The sequence below is a fragment of the Vulpes vulpes genome, chromosome 9 (assembly GCF_048418805.1).
Source record: "Vulpes vulpes isolate BD-2025 chromosome 9, VulVul3, whole genome shotgun sequence".
Classification (NCBI taxonomy): Eukaryota; Metazoa; Chordata; class Mammalia; order Carnivora; family Canidae; genus Vulpes; species Vulpes vulpes.
Genome location: NC_132788.1, coordinates 94,450,037 through 94,469,511, shown reverse-complemented (window position 1 = coordinate 94,469,511; position 19,475 = coordinate 94,450,037). Strand labels below are relative to the sequence as shown.

The 19,475-nt window shown below is 39.4% G+C and overlaps 1 protein-coding gene across 4 annotated transcripts in view; it reads right to left on the bottom strand.

Annotated features, from left to right (window-relative positions):
• Positions 1 to 19,475, bottom strand: part of SMARCC1 (SWI/SNF related BAF chromatin remodeling complex subunit C1) — a 167,467-nt gene that overhangs the window by 29,741 nt on the left and 118,251 nt on the right. For 2 of the 4 annotated variants that reach the window (XM_072721013.1, XM_072721015.1), the window contains exons 22-24: positions 14,742 to 14,797; positions 12,318 to 12,432; positions 11,313 to 11,467 (exon numbers count right to left, since the gene is read on the bottom strand). In XM_072721013.1, coding sequence (XP_072577114.1) covers positions 11,313 to 11,467; positions 12,318 to 12,432; positions 14,742 to 14,797 — 326 coding nt within the window. The remainder of the gene's footprint in view (positions 1 to 11,312; positions 11,468 to 12,317; positions 12,433 to 14,741; positions 14,798 to 19,475) is intronic. The other 2 variants (XM_072721014.1, XM_072721016.1) reach the window with 1 other exon arrangement.

Genomic DNA, 19,475 nt, shown 5'->3' with positions numbered 1-19,475 from the left:
GGGCAAAGAGGAGGACACAAGTAGCCATCTGCCACCCAATTACCTTATACCCTCACCCCTCTACTCTATGTCTCCCCTCACCATTCTTCCCTTCTTAGGAACTGTCCAGGGACAGCAAAGCAGTGGCTTTCCCCCCCACACCCAACACTCAGATGTAAAGCCTCTGCTTTCTCTCTAGTGATTGGAACTGTGGGGGGAAAGGAAAGGAGGGGGTGAAAAATATTCCACCTCTAAATTTGAGGAGAGGATCGGGAGCAAGAGAAACAAATACACTACAGGGTAAGAAGGTACTCTGGAAGAATGTGCTATTTGCCTGCCACAGGACAGAGGATGAGCCCTATTCATAATTCTTGCCTACTCTGCAGCACACAGAGGAACGTACCACATTACACAAAGAAGACGAGGGGTTTGTATTTCACTGCAACTACCTAGACCCAGCAGGGGTCAATCCCACCCTCCCTAGACACCATCCCAAGAGCTACACCAACAAACTTCCAACACCATTATGTATTCCCCTTCATTATATCTGCTGAATTTATGTGCCTATTTTTCTTCTATACAAGTGAGAAGTAACATGAAGCAGTGGTCTTACCAATCTGTTTCAGAGAATCTAGAAGGAGCTAACATGCAGGAGCATTTAATATAGGCTTTTGGGAGCTAAATTAATAGACAACACTTAAATGAGCGTCTTATTTTTCACTCTTTTACAGTTAGAAAAGAGAAATGTAGTTTTATTCAATAGAGATCCATCTACAAGATGCAAAAGTATAAGCAAAAGGTGACAATAAGCAGGTTTTATGAATGAATCTACAGCTGGTTCATGATGCATTTGCCTCCCTAACTATACTTTGAGCTATGTATCAGTAACAAGTTTAAATAAGGATTACATGATTCTAAGCCTGCTATCATTGTATAGTGTTATGCAATTTGTATTTCTAAATAAGAAATGTAACGCAACATAAAATCAGAAGTTTATAAGGAGGCGTCACATGAGAAGCAGGTCTCCCTTTCACGTGTTATCTCCTAGCAACGAGGACTAATGCTATCATTTCCCAAGTGTAATTCTAAGAGAATAGGATTTGTTGAACTTTGATGGCTTTAGTAGGATAAGGGTTTTTTTTGAGAATTATCCAGGAAGTTGAGGACATCTCCATGTATTATTAGATCAACATGCCAAAATATTTCCTCTGAAACCTGGAAATCAAGAATTTTCAAATAGAAAGGACCATCAAATAATAAAATAAAAACTAAAAAAATACCCAGCAAGGAGTAACTCTGGAAATTTAAGACCATGAAACAAAGAACAAAAGCAAATAGGAACGATGGAACAAGACTGGCAAGATGTGATAACCAAAGCTGGTGGTGTATACACAGAGAGTCATTATACTATTTGGTCTATTTCTATATATGTTCTAATAGTTTTATAATAAAGTTTAAAAAGGGGGTGGTGGCTAGGTCAACATATAGTGCCATGACAACTGGATATCCAAAGGCAAAATGAATTTGGACCCTATCTCATATCATGTACAAAAAATTAACTGAGTAGGTCAAAGGTAACAGCTAACACTAAAGAATTCTGAAAAGAGTGGCATCTGGGTGGCTCAGTCAGTTAAGGATCTGACTCGAGTTTTGGCTTAGGTCATGATCTCAGGGTCGTGAGATTGCTGCATGGAACCTGCATAAGATTCTCTCTCCTTCAGCCCCTCCCACTCATGTGCTCTCTTAAAAAAAAAAAAAGAAATCTGAGAAGAAAAAAGCAGGAGTAAATCTAAATGATCTTGGGGGTGAAGCAAAAGATTTCTTAGATATGATACCAAAAGGTAAAATTGAGAAGTTGGGATTCATCAAATTAAAAACATCTCTGCTTCAAAGAACCGCATGAAGAAGTTCTGTAAAAACACAGCTCACAGGGACACCTGGGTGGCTCTGTGGTTAAGCATCTGCCTTCAGCTCAGGTAGTGATCCTGGAGTACTGGGATTGAGTCCCATTATCGGTATCCCTGCATGGAGCCTGCTTCTCCCTGTCTGTGTATCTGCCTCTCTCTCTCTCTGTCTCTCATGAATAAACAAACAAAACCTTAAAAAAAAAAAAAAAACACACAGCTCATAGACTGTGAGAAAGTATTTGTAAATCATATGTGTGATGAAAGACTTGTGCCCAGTATATACAAAGAGCTCTTGTAACTCATGCCTTCACTCATCACAGATGAAGTGATGCTGGTTGAGGTATGGGGGAATTCAAATACAAACTGGTCAACATCTCAGACACTTGGTAAATATGGAAGATGCAGAGAGGATGGAAAGCTAAGGAGTTGGGTTCAAGGAAAAACAGAAATTCCTGCAAACTCCCTTTTGAAGTGATAAAAATTGCTTCAAAATTCCAATCTTAAATTCTGCAAAGTCACACCCAAGATCAGGGGTGGTCCTGGAGAAGAATGACCAAATTGCCATCTAGCTTTAACTCAGCCCCTGCCCCTTCTCATTCTGTTACCACCACAGAGGAAAGCTGAGTTGTAGAGACAGAATACATCATCACCTGGGCATCTACATCTTATGTATATATATAAAATACTTTTTTCTTTTTATTCGGAGAACAAATTTTTATACATAGTTGGCATTCAATCAAAACAGCTGATCCACAGATGGCACAGACATTGGACTTAGCAAGCTCAAGAATTTTAAAGTATATTAAGATCACTATGTTTAAGAAAATATTGGAAAATATGGATAAAGAGAATTTCAATATATTCAGAATTTATTAATGAGTCAATATACTTGATTGAAATTGGGACTACAATATATGATAACTGAGGGGATCCCTGGATGGCTCAGTGGTTTAGTGTCTGCCTTCAGCCCAGGGTGTGATCCTGGAGTCCCGGGATCGAGTCCCACATCGGGCTCCCTGTATGGAGCCTGCTTCTCTCTCTGCGACTCTCTCTCTCATGAATAAATAAAATCTTAAAATATATTAAAATATATATATATATAACTGAAATAGTAATTCAAATATTAGGTTTAAAAGCAGAAGACTAATGAACCGAAAGGTCAACAAAAAATATTCAAATTGTAACAGAGAGAAAAAGAATGGGAAAAAAACAAAAACAAACCCAGAATCAAGCATAAGAAACGTAAGAAAGAGCAAAAGGCGTTAACGTTTCTGTAGATGGGATCACAGGAGAGGACAGAAAATGAGGTAGAAGCCACATAGAGGACACGTGAATAACATATGAATTTGAGCTGTGAAAGCCCATTTATACATGTCTTTTCTCTTCCTTATGATTGTGTTAACATTTTCTTTTCTCTAGCATAGTGTATTGTAAGAATACAGTATATGATACATAAAATGTACAACATACATGTTAGTGTTTGTTAATGATTAAGTCTTCTGGTCAACAGCAGGCTATTAGTAGTTAAGTTTTTGGGGGAGTCAGATACTTAACCAACTGAGTCACCCAGGCGCCCTGAACCATAGTTATTTTATTTTATTTACTTATTTTTGAACCATAGTTATTTTAAAACGAAAGTGGGAGGGGTGCCTGCATGGCTCAGTCAATCAGTTAAGCATCTGACTTCAGCTCAGATCATAATCTCAAAGTCCTGGGATCAAGCCCCTTCCTGCTCAGCAAAGGGCCTACTTCTCTCTCTCTTTCCCCCCAATCCCTCAATCAATCAAATAAAGAAAAATCTTTAAAAAAAAAAAAAAGTAGAAAGAAGAACATTCTTGTTCAAGGCTACACAACTATCACGTAGCAGAAAAGGGACTTAAAACCTGTTTAAAGACTCTTCAACGTGACATAACAAGGTCTGAGGTAGAAGAGTTAGTGACTAGGTGTCTGTCTAGGCAAATGCTATTTTGCTACTTTATGCACTAAGCATGGTTTAAGTAAGCTGAAATTTTAAACAGGATGATCCTGGGTGCTGGGATTGAGCCCTGAGTTGGGCTACCCACTCAGCCGGGAGCCTGCTTCTCCCTCTCCCTCTGCCATTCCCCCTGCTTGTGTCCTCTCACTCTCTGTCAAATAAATTTTTCTTTTAAGAATTTTATTTACTTATTCATTAGAGACACACACAGAGAGAGAGGCAGAGACACAGGCAGAGGGAGAAGCAGGCTCCATGCAGGGAGCCTGACGTGGGACTCGATCCCAAGTCTCCAGGATCACACCCCGGGGTTCAGGCGGCGCTAAACCGCTGCGCCACCGGGGCTGCACAATTTTTTTTTTTTTTTAAAGAAAGGTGACACATGCAGACTTGGAGGAGTTAACTGGATTATATGCTTCCTTCTCTCTTCTGCTCTTTACTTTTTGATTCTTAAAAATTAGAAATTTAAATCATAGACATGCTAAGAAAATAAAACAAAAACATTTTCTGAAACATTTTCATTAGAATGGGGAATTTTATCAGATTAATGCTTCTGTATTGGTTGGGAACAGCCAGACTCCCAAATCTGCAGATCTGGGTTTTGGTCTTGGCTCTATGACTAGTCACCTAACTTTGGGCTTCTCATTAACTTCTGAGGGTTTGTTCCACATCTATGAGATGAAAGAGTTCAAGAATCTCCAAAATCATCTGTGACATTATGTAGGAAACATCTTTGTCGTTAGGGATTAAATATCTACTAAGGCAGTATTCCATCTATAACATAACTTGTGTAAAAATCAAATATGCAAAAGTGGAATAAATTTATGTATTGGGTATGTAAAAGTTTCATTCCAAGACATGATATGAAACTGTATATAATCCCTTATTCGATCTCACTTGATACTGACTCCTTAAGGTTCTATTTCCAGCATTTTATACATGTTCTTTAGTTTAGTTTGATTTTTCTCCTTCATGACTAACTGTATATCCTAATGGCTCAATCAGAATGTGAGGTTCAAGATTAGTGGGTTGGTTCCTAAGAGGCAGGAACCATCACACATATCTCTTTGGTACCAAACAAACCTCCCAAGGTAGTCAAGTTCAGCACATAATGGACACTCAGATACTGGTTTAATTAAAACATGGCACTTTCCAGCTTTTAGAATGCCTTTTTTAATACTTAATTTGATTCTTATAATAGTCATCTTGTCAGAAAAGCAGATCAGAAAAGCCTTCCAATTCAAACAAAATGATACAAAAAGGCTCAGAAAATTTTAGTTGCCTCAGGTAAATGGCAGAGCTGGAACTAAAAATTAAAACTTGAAATCCAATGGCCTTTTATAGTTATCTACAAACGCCTATTCAGAACAACTGATATTTTAGTGGGCGCTTTCCCTGGGAATTCTTGGAGGGGACTTGTGATGGATTAAAGATGGCCACAAACTCATTGACCTTCCTTCCATGGAGAGGAGGGTCTACATTCCTCCTCCTGAATCAATGAAGGCTCTCTAACTGCCTTACCCAAGAGAGAGCAGTGGTGCCACTCTCCAGTTCCCAGTTTGGGAGCTTCACGTCCTGTCCCATGGAACTTTCCATATAAGAAGTATGATCAACCTGCTACAAAGACCACAGGGAGCGACTGAGACTCTATGAAGAGGGAACAGGACCCAGCCACCCTTGGCAAGGATGAGGACCTGAAGGATCTGTCTCATATCCCCTGGGTGAACCTACCCGAGAGTACCACTACAATTCGACTCATGCCACATGCTTCAGTGTTCAGGGCTCCAATTCTGTGCAATCATGAGATATAATATAACAGTTGTTTTGTTTAACTACTAAGGCTTGGTTTAGGAAGATAAATCTGGTATCTAGAAACAGGATGCTGTTTTATCAAAAAACTTCAGTGTTGCTTTGGGTCATGCAGTGGGTGCATACTAAAAGGACCTCAAGAAAACCACTGGTGAGAGCTTTAAGACAGAGAGGGAGAGGTTACTGGAGGCTGGAGAGAAGTCAATCTTTATTATACAAACAGCACAAAGTCTGGAAACATTGTCACTTCTAGTAATGTGGACAACAGAAAGGGTCATTAATGAGCTTGTGAATCTGGCTGGAGTGATTTTCAGGCAAAACATAAACGTTCTTTAAGTATTACAAGTAGCCAGAAGAGAAAGGAACCAAAGAAAAACTATTCAGTTTCCAGGCCATCATTATTGGAAGTTAGCAATCTCCTAGACAACTGAGAGCAAACAGAGCAGGAGTTGAAAAAAGAACTGTTTCTCATCGCTAGTTGCTCCTAGCAAGGGTCTGAAACTACCAAATGGCTTCAGGACAAAGATAAAATCCAGAGCACTACCAGTTAACTACTACCTCAGAGTTAACAGCACCAGGTGTGCTGTAAGAGCTTCTGAACCAAGTGCATGGTAGGATTTCTAAGAACCATAAGGTTATATCTGCCCCTTGGACCCTCTCTACTAGTTAGAAGGATGTCCAAGTATCTTTAAGAACAGGTCTCCTATGTTCTGTATTACCATAAGCTAATGTTTTCCATCAAGTTGGAAGTTTTTAATCAGCCATAATTCCCCCCAACCCTTCCTTTTTTTCCCCTGTCTCTTTTACTCTCTCCTCTCCTTCTGGGACTCTTCTAACAGGTCAAGAAAGCCCCTTAGCAGCAAAACTGGGCTGTGTTTTTAATGGAAAAGGACAAAGACTGAGAGGCAGATCCAAAGCCCAGAGTTCCAAGTCAAAAGCTGAAGAGAGTTAAGTCACAGAGGGCAGGACTAGGCCCTGGTGAAGACCGGCAGGAGAAACGTGCACCCGACTAGACTTCAAAGTTGCTGTGAACCACGACTGCTCTCTTGGTGCTTCCCATCTTCACATTTCTTGAACGTGAATGCAGTCTTTTTCTACACATCCCACCACTGTTATGTCAGAATTTGTTATGTCAAATTCTTCCAACTGAGAATATCAACATGCAAGGAGCTTCACCTATACATGGACTTGATTTAGAGAAGATCTCAGAATCCTCAGATATCATAAACATGAAACAATGGAACATTTACTTTTCAACTGGGAGAAATGTAGGTAATTTGTGACCAGAGGGAAGACTGGGGGGTTTAGGTGGAATGTCTTCCATCTAGAGGTCTGGCCCATGACCCCTGCACCTTGAATCTGGATAGAACTTCTGACTGGTAGAGCTGGGTCGAGGTTATACAGTGCCAGGTTGGAGGCCCAAGCCCCCAAGATGCTGGCAAGTTCCCATTCTCATTGCTCAGGACACTATTCTTGTAACGTTACAGGCTTCCATGTAAAAAGTCCAATTACTGTGATACCATCCTAATATGAAGAAGCCTAAGATTACTTTGTAGATTAGCTGTGTGGAGATGGTGATGCCAGCCAGTCCCATGGTACAAGCACCCATCAGACACAGGAGTGAGGTTACCCCAGGTCCTCCCTCACAGCCCAACCCTGAGCAGACCCAGCCAGTGCCATACAGAGCAGGACTTTTCCAGCTAAGTCTGCCTGAGTTTCTCACTCACGAAAATGATACAATACCAAAAAAAAAAAAAAAAAAAAAAGAGAGAGAGAGAGAGAGAGAGAGAAAATGATACAATAAAGTGATGATGGTCTTAAGCTGCCAGGTTTTATGGTGGTTCCACAGCCATAGGTAACTGTGGCAAAAGCACAGCTGCTGATACTTAGGTTATGGATTCCTAAAGGTCTGATAGCAGTGATGACCAGGGACTTCCCAAGAAGAGCTATAGGGAACACCTCTTTTTTCACATACTGTCTTTATGGAACTTAAGAATGACGAAGTCTGGGAGCGTGCCACAGGTGCATGCTATGTGGAGAAACAACCTAAAAAAGCTTAATGATAACAAAGAGGTAACTTGACTATAATAGAGCTGAGGTGAACTTTAAATAACAAAGTATGGATTTCAGCTAGTAGAACAGGAATAGATTCTGTTTAGTCATATAAGGATGAAAGTGAATAGGGCTAATTGTAGGCAAAATGATCAAAGAGGTCAATTTTAACTTTTGTCTTCTCTTCACAGGATCAAGTAAAAAGATACAGTTTCAATGATCAATGTGTATCGTGCCAATCGGTTTCAGTCAATACTTAACTGATAAAGCCTTAGGAACATACAATGAAAATTTCCTATCTCAATAAAGAATTTCAGGTAAAAAGGGAGCAAGTAAGAGTACCACTGAGGGATGAAAAAGAATCTTCCTGTTACTCCAGAACCAACCCTCGTGGTTGGTTCTAGAGGAAACGTCTATAGTCTTAAGAAAATGTGATCTCAGTTATCTTGGAAGAACCCAATCCTATTGCTGCTGAAAAAAAAAAATATTCTAGTTTGGGGGGTTTCCAGTTTATTCTAGCAATAGTTCTGGACTCTGCCTTCCAGCTAAACCTAAGCACCCAGATGGAAGGGAGGTAGAGCACCTAGCCAATGATGTTCCTTCTCACACCCACACACCACTCTTCAGGTGTATCAATTCACAGCTTGTCAGTAGGTGCAATGAAGAAATGGATATGCTACGGAAGAGTCCCTCATATGGCAAGGATGGGAAAAGCCAAGAAAGCATGCCCACCCTCCCTATGTGTTGTGAAGCTAGATTCAGAACCTATAATTAAGACTCCATGTCAGTGTGACAAACAATTAAAATGTATCAAGGAAAACTCTTAATAACAAAGCTGTTTATAGATACAGAAGAACAAAAAGAGAATAAGAGAAAACTTGGATTGGCTAGATAAGCTGTACTAATTACAGTAATTTCAGTGAATTCCTTACCCTTAATTCCCATGTAGCACAAAGATGATTATGTGTGCTGTGAAATGCATCAGACCCAGCTGTAAGTGGCACTGAACAGTTCACGCATGCCAAGTCATGCATCACACGCATGTGTATTACTCACAGATCTGTGGAAAATGCAGGTGTCATGAGAATAAAAGATCTAAGTTCTCAGTTATCAGAAATAAGAGTGAGGATGAGGGAGTGAAAATTCAGTGACCTGGAAGGAAAATGTCTCTAGACTAAACCTCCTACAGAATATCTAAGAACCAGGGCAACTCCATAAAAGCAGTAAAGGAATCAAACAGCTGTGGCAAGGTGGTCAGGAGTGCACAGCACACAAACCTCTGTGCCCAAAGCATTATTAACAGCTACGAGGCCATCATGTTTTCATCAGACATGAAAACATCATGAAGCATCTGTAAAATGTTTATGGAATCTACCATTTTATTTTAGTTCCTTCTCTGGCAACCTCCAGTGAAGCAGACAGAGTGGCAGAAAAGGAAGAAATAATGGAAGGGAGAGAGAGAGAAAAAGATCTCTGTGAGAGGGAAGTGGGTATAAAGCCCAGCTGGAGACGTCACAGTGGATTCTGTCTGTGAGACCTAAAAGCAACAGTTCAGGTCAAACAGACAAGAAATGACACTTGAGAACTGAGAAGGGTCCTGAGCATGAAAAACTCATGAATTCCACAGTGAAGAGTTTAAAATTTTAGCATGAGTTAGAGAATTTATTTAAGAAAGTATCATGTTCCTGTTTGGATTTTTAAAGATTTTTCTGCATATTGTATGATTCCATTTACATGAAGTCAAAAATGCAGAAAGTAACCCATGGTATTAGGAGACAGGCTAGCAGCCACTCCTGGGGCAGGGGTGTGGCAGACACAGAACTGGAAGGGAATATGAGGAAAGTTCTAAAGGCTGGAAATTTTATGCTGCTTGATGTAGGTGCTGTAGTGCCAAGCCCATAGGTGGGGGCTCAGTCTGTGAAAAATTCACTGACTGTAGACATATATTCAATAGACTTATTCAAATATAAGTTATACTTCAATGGAAATTTTAAAAATGAAAAAAAAAATTACTCGAGCTAAAAACAGAGAATGGGCTAAAACAGGCAACAGATGATGGAGGTCGGCCTAAGGGAGCAGGGAAGGGGCTGGCCATCACCAGCAAAACTGACACACCAGGAAGGATTTGGTGCCTTACCAGCCATGGAAAGTGAAAGAATGAGAGGAGACAGAGAGGACCCCTGCAGGTCTGAAGATTGGGAGGATGGCATGCTGTCTCCTGACAAAAGTCACAAAGGACAAAAGCCCTCCTGGCCTCCAGCTCATTTACAAAATAAGCCCAAGGCAATCTTTAAGGTCCCTAGTAACAGTCTGATCAACCAGAACTTAGCTCAGAGACAAGGAGGTGCCAAAGAGTCCAACCAGGCAGAAGAAAGAGAGGCCCCCAAAATAGCTTCCAATGAAGGAGCAAAACCAAATGAACGTGAAACCACTGTCAAATTGGTGTCCACATGAGGACTCGCTTTGTCAAGAGTGCACCCTCAGTAATTCCAACAGGCAGGGGACGGTAGAGGAGAAGAGAATACCTAATACTGCAACTAAATCACCCTGAAGATCAGGAGGGATCTTTCGAAAAGACTGGGAAGTGTGAACACACAGGACCTCCTGCTACTCAACAGGTCCCGTCAGCCAGGGTAGGGGTCAGGACTGACAGAGCACAGCTGTGCCTGTAAATACCCCTCCATGGTTGGCACCTATGCCCAATGGGCAGACACTCAAAATGAAGGTCTTGTGGTTTTAACTGGGTCATCTGTGGGTTTATTATAAATCATGCATCACAGATTAAACACTTGGAGAGGTAGTCTGCAGCAGCTGAATAGTCTGTGGGTATTAAGGTCCATGAAAGAATATCTTTACCAATGGATTAAGAACAGCTCAAGATAAAACGATTAGGTATGTTCCAGTAAATACTGCTCAAAATGTGGGAACCTACAATGGAAGGAAGCTACTTCTAAGGGTAAGAGATGGAGAAGGGGTGAAAAGGTTTTTTTTTTTAAACTTCACATACTCATGCCTGGAATGCTTTAAAATACTAAATTAACACAAAGTGGGGAAAATAACATTCTCCTTTCTTCTTAAATATGCTGTGAAGCCAATACTAGGTTATAAATAGAGAAAAACCACCCCCAGAAAAGCTGGCAAATTCAAGAAGGAAAAAAAGTTATTTTAGGTCCCCCTCTCTCCTTTCAGTCTGTAAGAGCAGGATGAAGTATTTATACAAGGAAACAGATTTTTGTCTTAAAAATCACAAATATTTCAATCAAGCAGAAATTGGAATAATAGCCCAAGACAAGTTCTGCAGGCAAACAAGAGGGACTTTTAAGTTCTGCCTCCCATCTCTGCAGTGTCCACAAGCTGAACTGGGCCGAGAGCTGAGCAGCACGAGGAATGCCTGGAACACACACTCCTCCCACCCAGAGCAGATCTGCAACTTGCTCCCCGCCTCCTGCCTATGAATTCTTAACCTAAAAATGCCGGTCAAGCAGTCATCTCCTGTTGGGTGCAAGGCTCTTTGTACTAACGTTCCCAATAACTGAAAACAAGGAGACCATTCACGGCTGAAGGGAGCCTGGCAAGGGCTGTGAGCGGCAAACCTTGGCTTTGGTTGCAGCGGAGGCAAGAGCAGCTGCTGCGGCCGTGGCCACATTTCCTTCGGAAATTTCGTGCTCTACTTTCTTCTTCCCGAGATCGCTTTCTCTTTCTTTACAAGTATCAGTGAGTTCCTTGTTCTCCTCAGTTTCCTTTTCTTCTGAAAGAAATCAGAAGACTTTATTACCAGTGTGCCCAGTCTCAATAAGCCACCGTACTTCTCACCTCTGTCAGGACAAACTAGGACTGAGGTTACAAAGAGATCTCAGTGCCGCCTTCTTCTAAGATTTTTGCAGAACCATTCCACGCATGCGAGTGTTCCCCTATCTGAGACGAATTTTCTAAATAACATGGTTGTCTCCCGACAGTTCTCTAAGCTCTCTGTGTAGTTCCTGCGGAAATAAAGGGAACTAAGCCCAAACACCAATAAGATCAGTCAATGAAAGGCTCTGGGAAGCCCTGGGGTCCACAGGAAACCAGAAGCTGAGAACAAAGCACTTCCGCAAGCTTTCAGAGCCAGGCATGATGGATCCACTGGCCACTGCCACGGATACCAAAATGGTAGGTCTGTGTGCTGACTTCCGTCTCGCCGAACAACTTGTCTATGTGCTACTGACAATGAGGCATTAGCACTGGTGCTTAGGAGCAAAATAAAACTCAAACTTCAATGGATATTTACTGTTACATTAAGAAATAACCCCAAATGTCTGAGGAAGTATTTCTGTATAATTAAACTGCCCACATTTCTCCAGTGCTTTCCAGTTTTACATAAAAAAGTCCAAAGAGGGGCTGCTGCCTGGGGGCTCAGTGGGTTAGGCATCTAAACTCTTGATTTCAGTTCAGGTCATGATCTTGGGGTTGTGGGACTGAGCCCAACATTGGGCTCCACACTCAGTGGGGAGTCAGCCTGAGATTCTTTCCTTCTTTTGGTGCCCCTTCCCTTGTTCTCTCTCAAATAAATAAAATCTTTTTAAAAAACCCATTAAGTCTAAATAGTTTCCTTGAATTACCTGATTTGGTATCCTCACTAACTTCACTGTCCTGCTCCTTCTCACTATTTTTTTCATTTTCTCCATCTTGTGCTTTATCACCTTCATCTGTTTCATTTTCCCCTTTGTTTTCTGCCTGAAAGTGGTACAAAAGAGAACAGAAGAGTGAGCAAAAAACAGTCCTTCTACAAGTGACATTACCTTAGAATAAAAAAGACTATTATTTTGGGCAGGAAATGAACTAGGTCCAGAAAGGCGTTGAAGAGAAGAGCTGGAAAAGAAATAAATTTAAAGAAATACCTTTCACTTCCTTAATACCTGAGTGGTCACACGTCAATATGCCTCCAAAACACACAGTCCTTGCCCTCTCTGTGCCCTCTGCTATAAAGCCAGGATGTCCAAAAGATGTCACAGAAATTTGTGTCTATTACTTATTGGTTAAACAGATAAAGGCTTAATAAATAAATGAATTATTGACTACTTGTCCAAAAGGACCAAGAGCATTTAAACTGGACTTTATCAACCGAGAAGCAAGATGGAATGCTGCCAAAATAAAAAAGCAGACAAAGCCCTTTAATCCAGACATCTGCTAATGGTTTTTGGAAAGAGCCACAACAGGGCATCAGTGATGATGCTCTGGGAACTGAAAACTTTAATTCCTCTGGTCAGAATTTGGTTTCATTTACAGATTTTGAAATCCCTCTGACCTCGGACAAATCATTAACATTGTCTATAAAAGGAAGAGGGATTATCATCCACTTGCTGAGACTTTTTAGGAACCAGATGAATTCATAAATGTAAAGAACAAAGCATAATATTTAGAAAAGTTTAAGGACTATAATTAATTTTACTGTTATCCTCAACCACTCCTTATTTATATACAATTTTAAAACAATATATGCAATCAAGATCTTAAATCTTAGCCTATATATGTTCACTCAAATAATGAGTGAAAGCTCATCATGTGCTCCTAATCTTTTTTTATTGAAGTATGGCTGACATACAAGGTTATACTAGGTTCAGGTGTATGACATAGTGATTTGACAATTTTATACATCACACAATGCTGGATCAATCTAGTTACTGTCACCATACCTTATTACAACATTGACCATATTCTCTATGCTGTACTTTTCAACCCCATGACTATTTTTTAATGGGAAATTTGTACCTTAAACTTCCTTCACTACTTTGCCCATCTCTCTAACCCCCTTCTCCTCTGGCAAGCACCAGCTTTTCTCTATATTTAGATTCCACATATAAGTTAAATATTAACAGTAGCAGTGTTTCTCTGACTTATTTCACTTAGTATAATAATCCCTAGGCCCATTCACGTTGTGAATGGCAAGATTTCGTTCCTTTTTATGGCTAATGACATTCTTATGTGTGAGATTCACACCACTTCTTTATGTATTCATCAGTGGGCATTTGAGTTGTTTTCATGTCTTGGCTATTATAAATAATGCTGCAGTGAACATAGGGGTGCACATATCTTTTTGAATTAGTGTTTTTATTTTCTTTGGATAAACACCCAGTAGCAGAATTGCTGGATGATACCATAGTTCTATTTTTAACTTTCTGAAGAAGTTCCACAGTTTTCTAGAGTGCCTACACCAATTTACATTCCCATCAACAGTGTACGAGGGTCCGTTTTCCCCACATAACTGCCAACACTTACTGTCTTTTTGATATTAGCTTTTCTGATTGGTCTCGCTGTGGTTTTGGTTTGCATTTCCCTGGTGATGGGTGATTATTGTGTATCTTTTCATATTGTCTACTGCCCACTTGGATGTCTTCTTTGGAAAAATGTCTATTCTAGTTCTATGCCCCTGAATCTTGAAGAGGCAGTGAAATCTTGTGGTACCTTTCAGAGCCTCTCTGAGTCAGAGATGGGGTCACAAACACAAGAGGCACTCTTATAATGCCTTCTGTACACTGGTTTTTGCATCTCTCCTCCACTAGCAATGGGATCTTTGATACCCTCTCATTTCAATTTTGATCTTTATAGTTCTACCTGCTGTTTAAAATCTACTACAAATATCACCTTCTTATTAAGACCATTTTGATTATTTTCCTGCTGGCAATTAACTCTCCTACAAAAATCCCTTAATCTAGAATTGTCTTCTAGCACGAGTATAGGACCAAACTCTGTAATTCAATATTCATAAAAACCACAATTTTATATTCATTTTCCTAACTGTGCCTGAAAGGGATATAAGAGAAGAGGTTGAGGAGTGGATAAACCTTCCGTGAACAAGTGAAAAATGTCCTATATTATGCTTTGTGAGAATTATACCTTTAAACTGGCGAAGTCCAATGGCTGCTAGAATCATCTATAGTTCCCTAAGAGAGATCAAAGACCAAAACCCAAAGCATTATGCTATGAAATGCAAGCTCTTTCTGCATCTTTTCTGTCATAGGAGAATTCAAACGGAGAGGCTTTACCTTTTCAGGCTGCTGACCATCAGTATCTGCTTCCATTTTTTCCTCTTCAGCTCCTTCTACAAGCAAAAGAGCAAAAAAAAAAAAAAAAAGTAACACAATACAGAAAGAGGCAAAAGCTATCATACAGCTGTGAGTGCTTGAAATACAAGTATGTACGATAACATAGACAACTCTCACAACCCTAAGGCTGAAGTCTAGCATAAAACACAGACTTTATATTAATTTCAAAGTTCAAAAACAGGGATGCCTGGGTGGCTCAGCAGTTGAGCATCCGCCTTCGGCTCAGGTCATGATCCCAGGGTCTGGGATCAAGTCCCGTATCAGGCTCCCCACAGGGAGCCTGCTTCTCCCTCTGCCTGTATCTCTCTCTGCGTCTCTCATGAATAAAGAAATAAAATCTTAAAAAAAAGAACAAAAACCAAAACAGATGGTGGTAATCAACAGTGTTAGAAATCAGGACAGCGCTAACCACAGAAGGGGTGTGCAAAAAGTGGGTTCAAAGTGGGGTCTGAGATGCCAGGAATGATGTTTCTTGATCTTAGGGCTGTTTATATGAATCCATTTAGTTTGTGAAAATGCATAGAGCTGCCCACTGAGGGTTCTGTATGTATAAAAATAAAAAACTCAAAAGAATTTTCAGCAAGAAAGAGACCCAAATAATCTATTACTATTTAATACTTAATGAGTATATATTCAGAGTATTTTGAATTGAGTACTGGAGAAATAATGCTAAGCTGGATAGACATGAACCTCTGGAGCATCACATTCTGGCCAGAGAAGACAAAAACCAACAAATTCATCACAGATGTACATGGACGAAATGCTATGAGAAGCACAGAGAGCATGGCTATTTCAGTCAAGGAAGAATAAATGGTTACATGAGCATTTTCTAGGCAGATGCGGCTAGGGATGTGTGGGGAATACAAGTATAGAGAAGGACATTTCAAGGGAAGATACAGAAAGACTAAAGGGTGCGGGGAAAATGTGAGTCCTTGGTGATGACTTGGAAAGGGGGAACAGGAAAAATCAGGAGAAGGGAGATAATCCTGGTAAGAGCCTTATGAGAAAGAGCCTTGAATGTGTTACTAAGGGAGTCTTAACCATATGCTGTAGCTAAGAAGTTAATGATTTTAAAAACAAAGATAACACAATCATATATATTCTCATATATATTTGATTATATGATACATAACATATAATAATACATAATATATAATGATATATAATCAAATATATGTGATTAACCAAATATATATATTTATACATATGTATATATACACATACATATGTATATATATTTGGTTTTAGAATTTTATACAGGAACAATTATTTTATATAGGACGGTCTGTTGTGGTTTTAAATAGAAACATTCAAATATCCTACAGCTTAAACTTGAATATTATCCTCTTGTAAATGACAAGACTAATGGTATTTATCTTCAGTGGGACCACTTAAACATATCTAAACAAATATATTTAAAATAATGTTAAAGAAAAAAAAAATAGTGTTAAAGTCACTGAAAAGGAAAATCCTTCTTGCTCTAATTCTTACAGATGGAAGCAGACTGCTCCCAGAATTCTGACTTACCAGGAGCTCCAGGGGACAGGATAGTTTGGGATATCATGAATCTCACATAAGGTAGATTACCACCTTCCAAGAGACTACAGTGCAGGAGGGAGACCAGAGTGTGGAAGAAGTGGAGCCAGATCTATATTTGGATCCTGTACCTGGATCAAGTATTTGGAAAATTGGAAGGGCAAGGTCATATCCAGATGTATTCACTTAGAGTAGCTCAGCACTGGGAAGTAGAATCCTGGACTAACCAGGTCCAGGGCAGACAAATGGGATCTCAAGCCAGTGGCAACCCCTGGCTACTAAGAGAAACAAAATCCTCTGCAGACTGTTTCTCCAACCTCAACTGTAGCCGTCGAAGTGATGAGCTTACAAAGAGCAAAACACCAGGAAAGGAAGCCACGAGGGGATGCCTGGGTGGCTCAGCGGTTTAGCACCTGCCTTTGGACTGGGGCGTGATCCTGGAGTCCCTGCATGGAGCCTGCTCCTCACTCTGCCTGTGTCTCTGCCTCTCTCTCTCTCTGTGTCTTTCATGAATAAATAAATAAATAAATAAATAAATAAATAAATAAATAAATAAATAAAGAAGGAAGGAAGGAAGGAAGGAAAGAGGAAAGGAAAGGAAAGGGAAAAGGAAAAGGAAAAGGAAAAGGAAAAGGAAAAGGAAGGGAAAGGGAAAGGAAAAGGAAAAGGAAAAGGAAAAGCCACCAGCACAGAGCAGCAACATTAACCGACAGTTTTAGCACTCAAGGATTGCTAAGATGAGATCCGCCAGATCCCAAATCTAGCACAGTCATTGATAGGATGGATAATTAAAATGGAGAATCATAAAGGTCTCCAATCAATAAGAGTATCAGAGATGTACAGAGATTTTGTTTTAAATCCAGAAGATCAAAAATTTTTCTAGAAATGAAGGGAAACAATATACCAAGTGTAAAGTACAAAGCTATAAAATATCTCTAAAAGAAATGATCCATACAGAAACCACAAAAATGGGAAATACAAAAGCATAAAAGAAGACAAACCAAGCAAAAGCAAATCCAAGGAACAGTGGCATTTTCCCAGTACTATTACTTAATATATGCATTAAGAATAGAGCATTATTAGAAATGGAAGGTGAAAAAAAAAAAATGGAGGGTGACAATGTAATAAATGTTTAATTCACCAGAAAATTTTAATTTTTTATACTTTTGGGAACCTAATAAAAGAGAATCAAACTATATAGTGCAAAAACTGACAGAATGGCAGGACAGAAAAGAAAATATGCCTCATAGTGAGGATTTGAATATATTTTACTTAATTAAGATCAACAGTGGGTGTAAATGCAAAAAGACAGTTCAAGTGTGTATGTGTAGAATTCAATGCCCCCCAATCAGAGAATACAGACATATTTAATTTCAAGCTCACAAGTAACATTAAAAAATACTGATCACGAATTAGGTCAAAGAGCAAGAGTTAACAATTAAAAAAAAAAAGAAATCAATGACACACAGACCAAGGTCTCTCACCATAATGCAAATGAAATGAGAAGTTTATTTATTTATTTTTTTAAGATTTTATTTATTTATTCATGAGAGACACACACAGAGAGAGAGAGAGAGAGGCAAGAGACACAGGCAGAGGGAGAAGCAGGCTCCATGCAGGGAGCCCGACGTGGGACTCGATCCCAGGTCTTCAGGATCACACCCCGGGCTGAAGGCAGCACCAAACAGCTGAGCCACCAGGGCTGCCCGAAATGAGAAGTTTAAAACATGTAGATACAGGGATCCCTGGGTGGCGCAGCAGTTTAGCGCCTGCCTTTGGCCCAGGGAGCGATTCTGGAGACCCGGGATCGAATCCCACGTCGGGCTTCCGGTGCATGGAGCCTGCTTCTCCCTCTGCCTATGTCTCTGCCTCTCTCTCTCTCTGTGACTATCATAAATAAATAAAAATTAAAAAAACAAACAAACAAAAAAACAAACAAACAAACATGTAGATACATTTCTCTATGCTCAGAAATTTAATTTTGGGAATCAGTAAAAATAGCACAAAGAAGGAAATGTAAAGGTTCCTTAAACTTACATCAGAAAAGAAAAACATGCTTGATGTTTACATGCTCTATGTTCCTGAGAAGCAGAAAAAGAATAACAGAATATAGAAGGTACAGAGAAAAAAATAACAATGATAAAAATAAATAAAAAGCAAAAATATGACAGAGTTAAAACATACAACAAAGTCAATATATCCTAAATTTGGTTCTTTGAAATAATAAAATTGATACATCGGTGTGAAAGATCAAGAAAGAGAAAAGTGGCACAAATTAATTATATCAGGACTAGAAGAAAGGTCATAACTAAGGATATAACTAAAGAAACTAAAGAAAGGTCATTAACAAGGAAAAGGTCAAAATAAAAGTGACAAAGTACTCCGAAAAACCCTATGCTAAATAGAAAAATCAGAATAAATGGACAAATTATTAGTAAATGTATATTACCAAAGAGATTCAAGAAGAAAAAGAAGTGCTGAAAATTCTCATAAGAAAAAAAAAATTTTAAAAACTTAGACCAAACCACTACAGGTCCGAATGTTTTTACTGGGGTATTTCTAAAAAAAACTTTTAGGGAACAGAGGGTTACAATCTTAATCTTTTCTAGAGAACTGAAGAGAGAATACCTCATGGAATGAGGCCAGTATAACCTTGATTCACAAATCAGATACAGACAACAGATAAGGTGTATTAGAGCCAGTAGGCTGAATCTCACTCATAATCACAAATGAAAATTTCCTAAGCAAAAAATCTGAAAATAAAATACAGCAGTGTATAAAAAGGTACATTATGACAAGTTAATATAACAGTATCAGAAAGATAATTTAACACTTATAAGTATAGACTTATTTGATCACACTCAGGAAGTATCTGATAAAACTCAGTATCTTTAAAAAAACAACAACAAAAAAAAACAACTCAGTATCTTTGATGACAAGATCTTGGAAGACCAAGGATATAAGGAAAGTTCCTAAGCCCCCAGAAGCCTGTTCTCAATAATCCTACAACAATGTCATCCCTTCCTGGAGAGATGCCTATGGTATCTCCTCCAAAATCAAGAGCATGACATGGTAACAGTATTACCATGTCCCTTCAATGCTGCCATAATGATTGTATCCCAAAGTAGTCAATTAAGA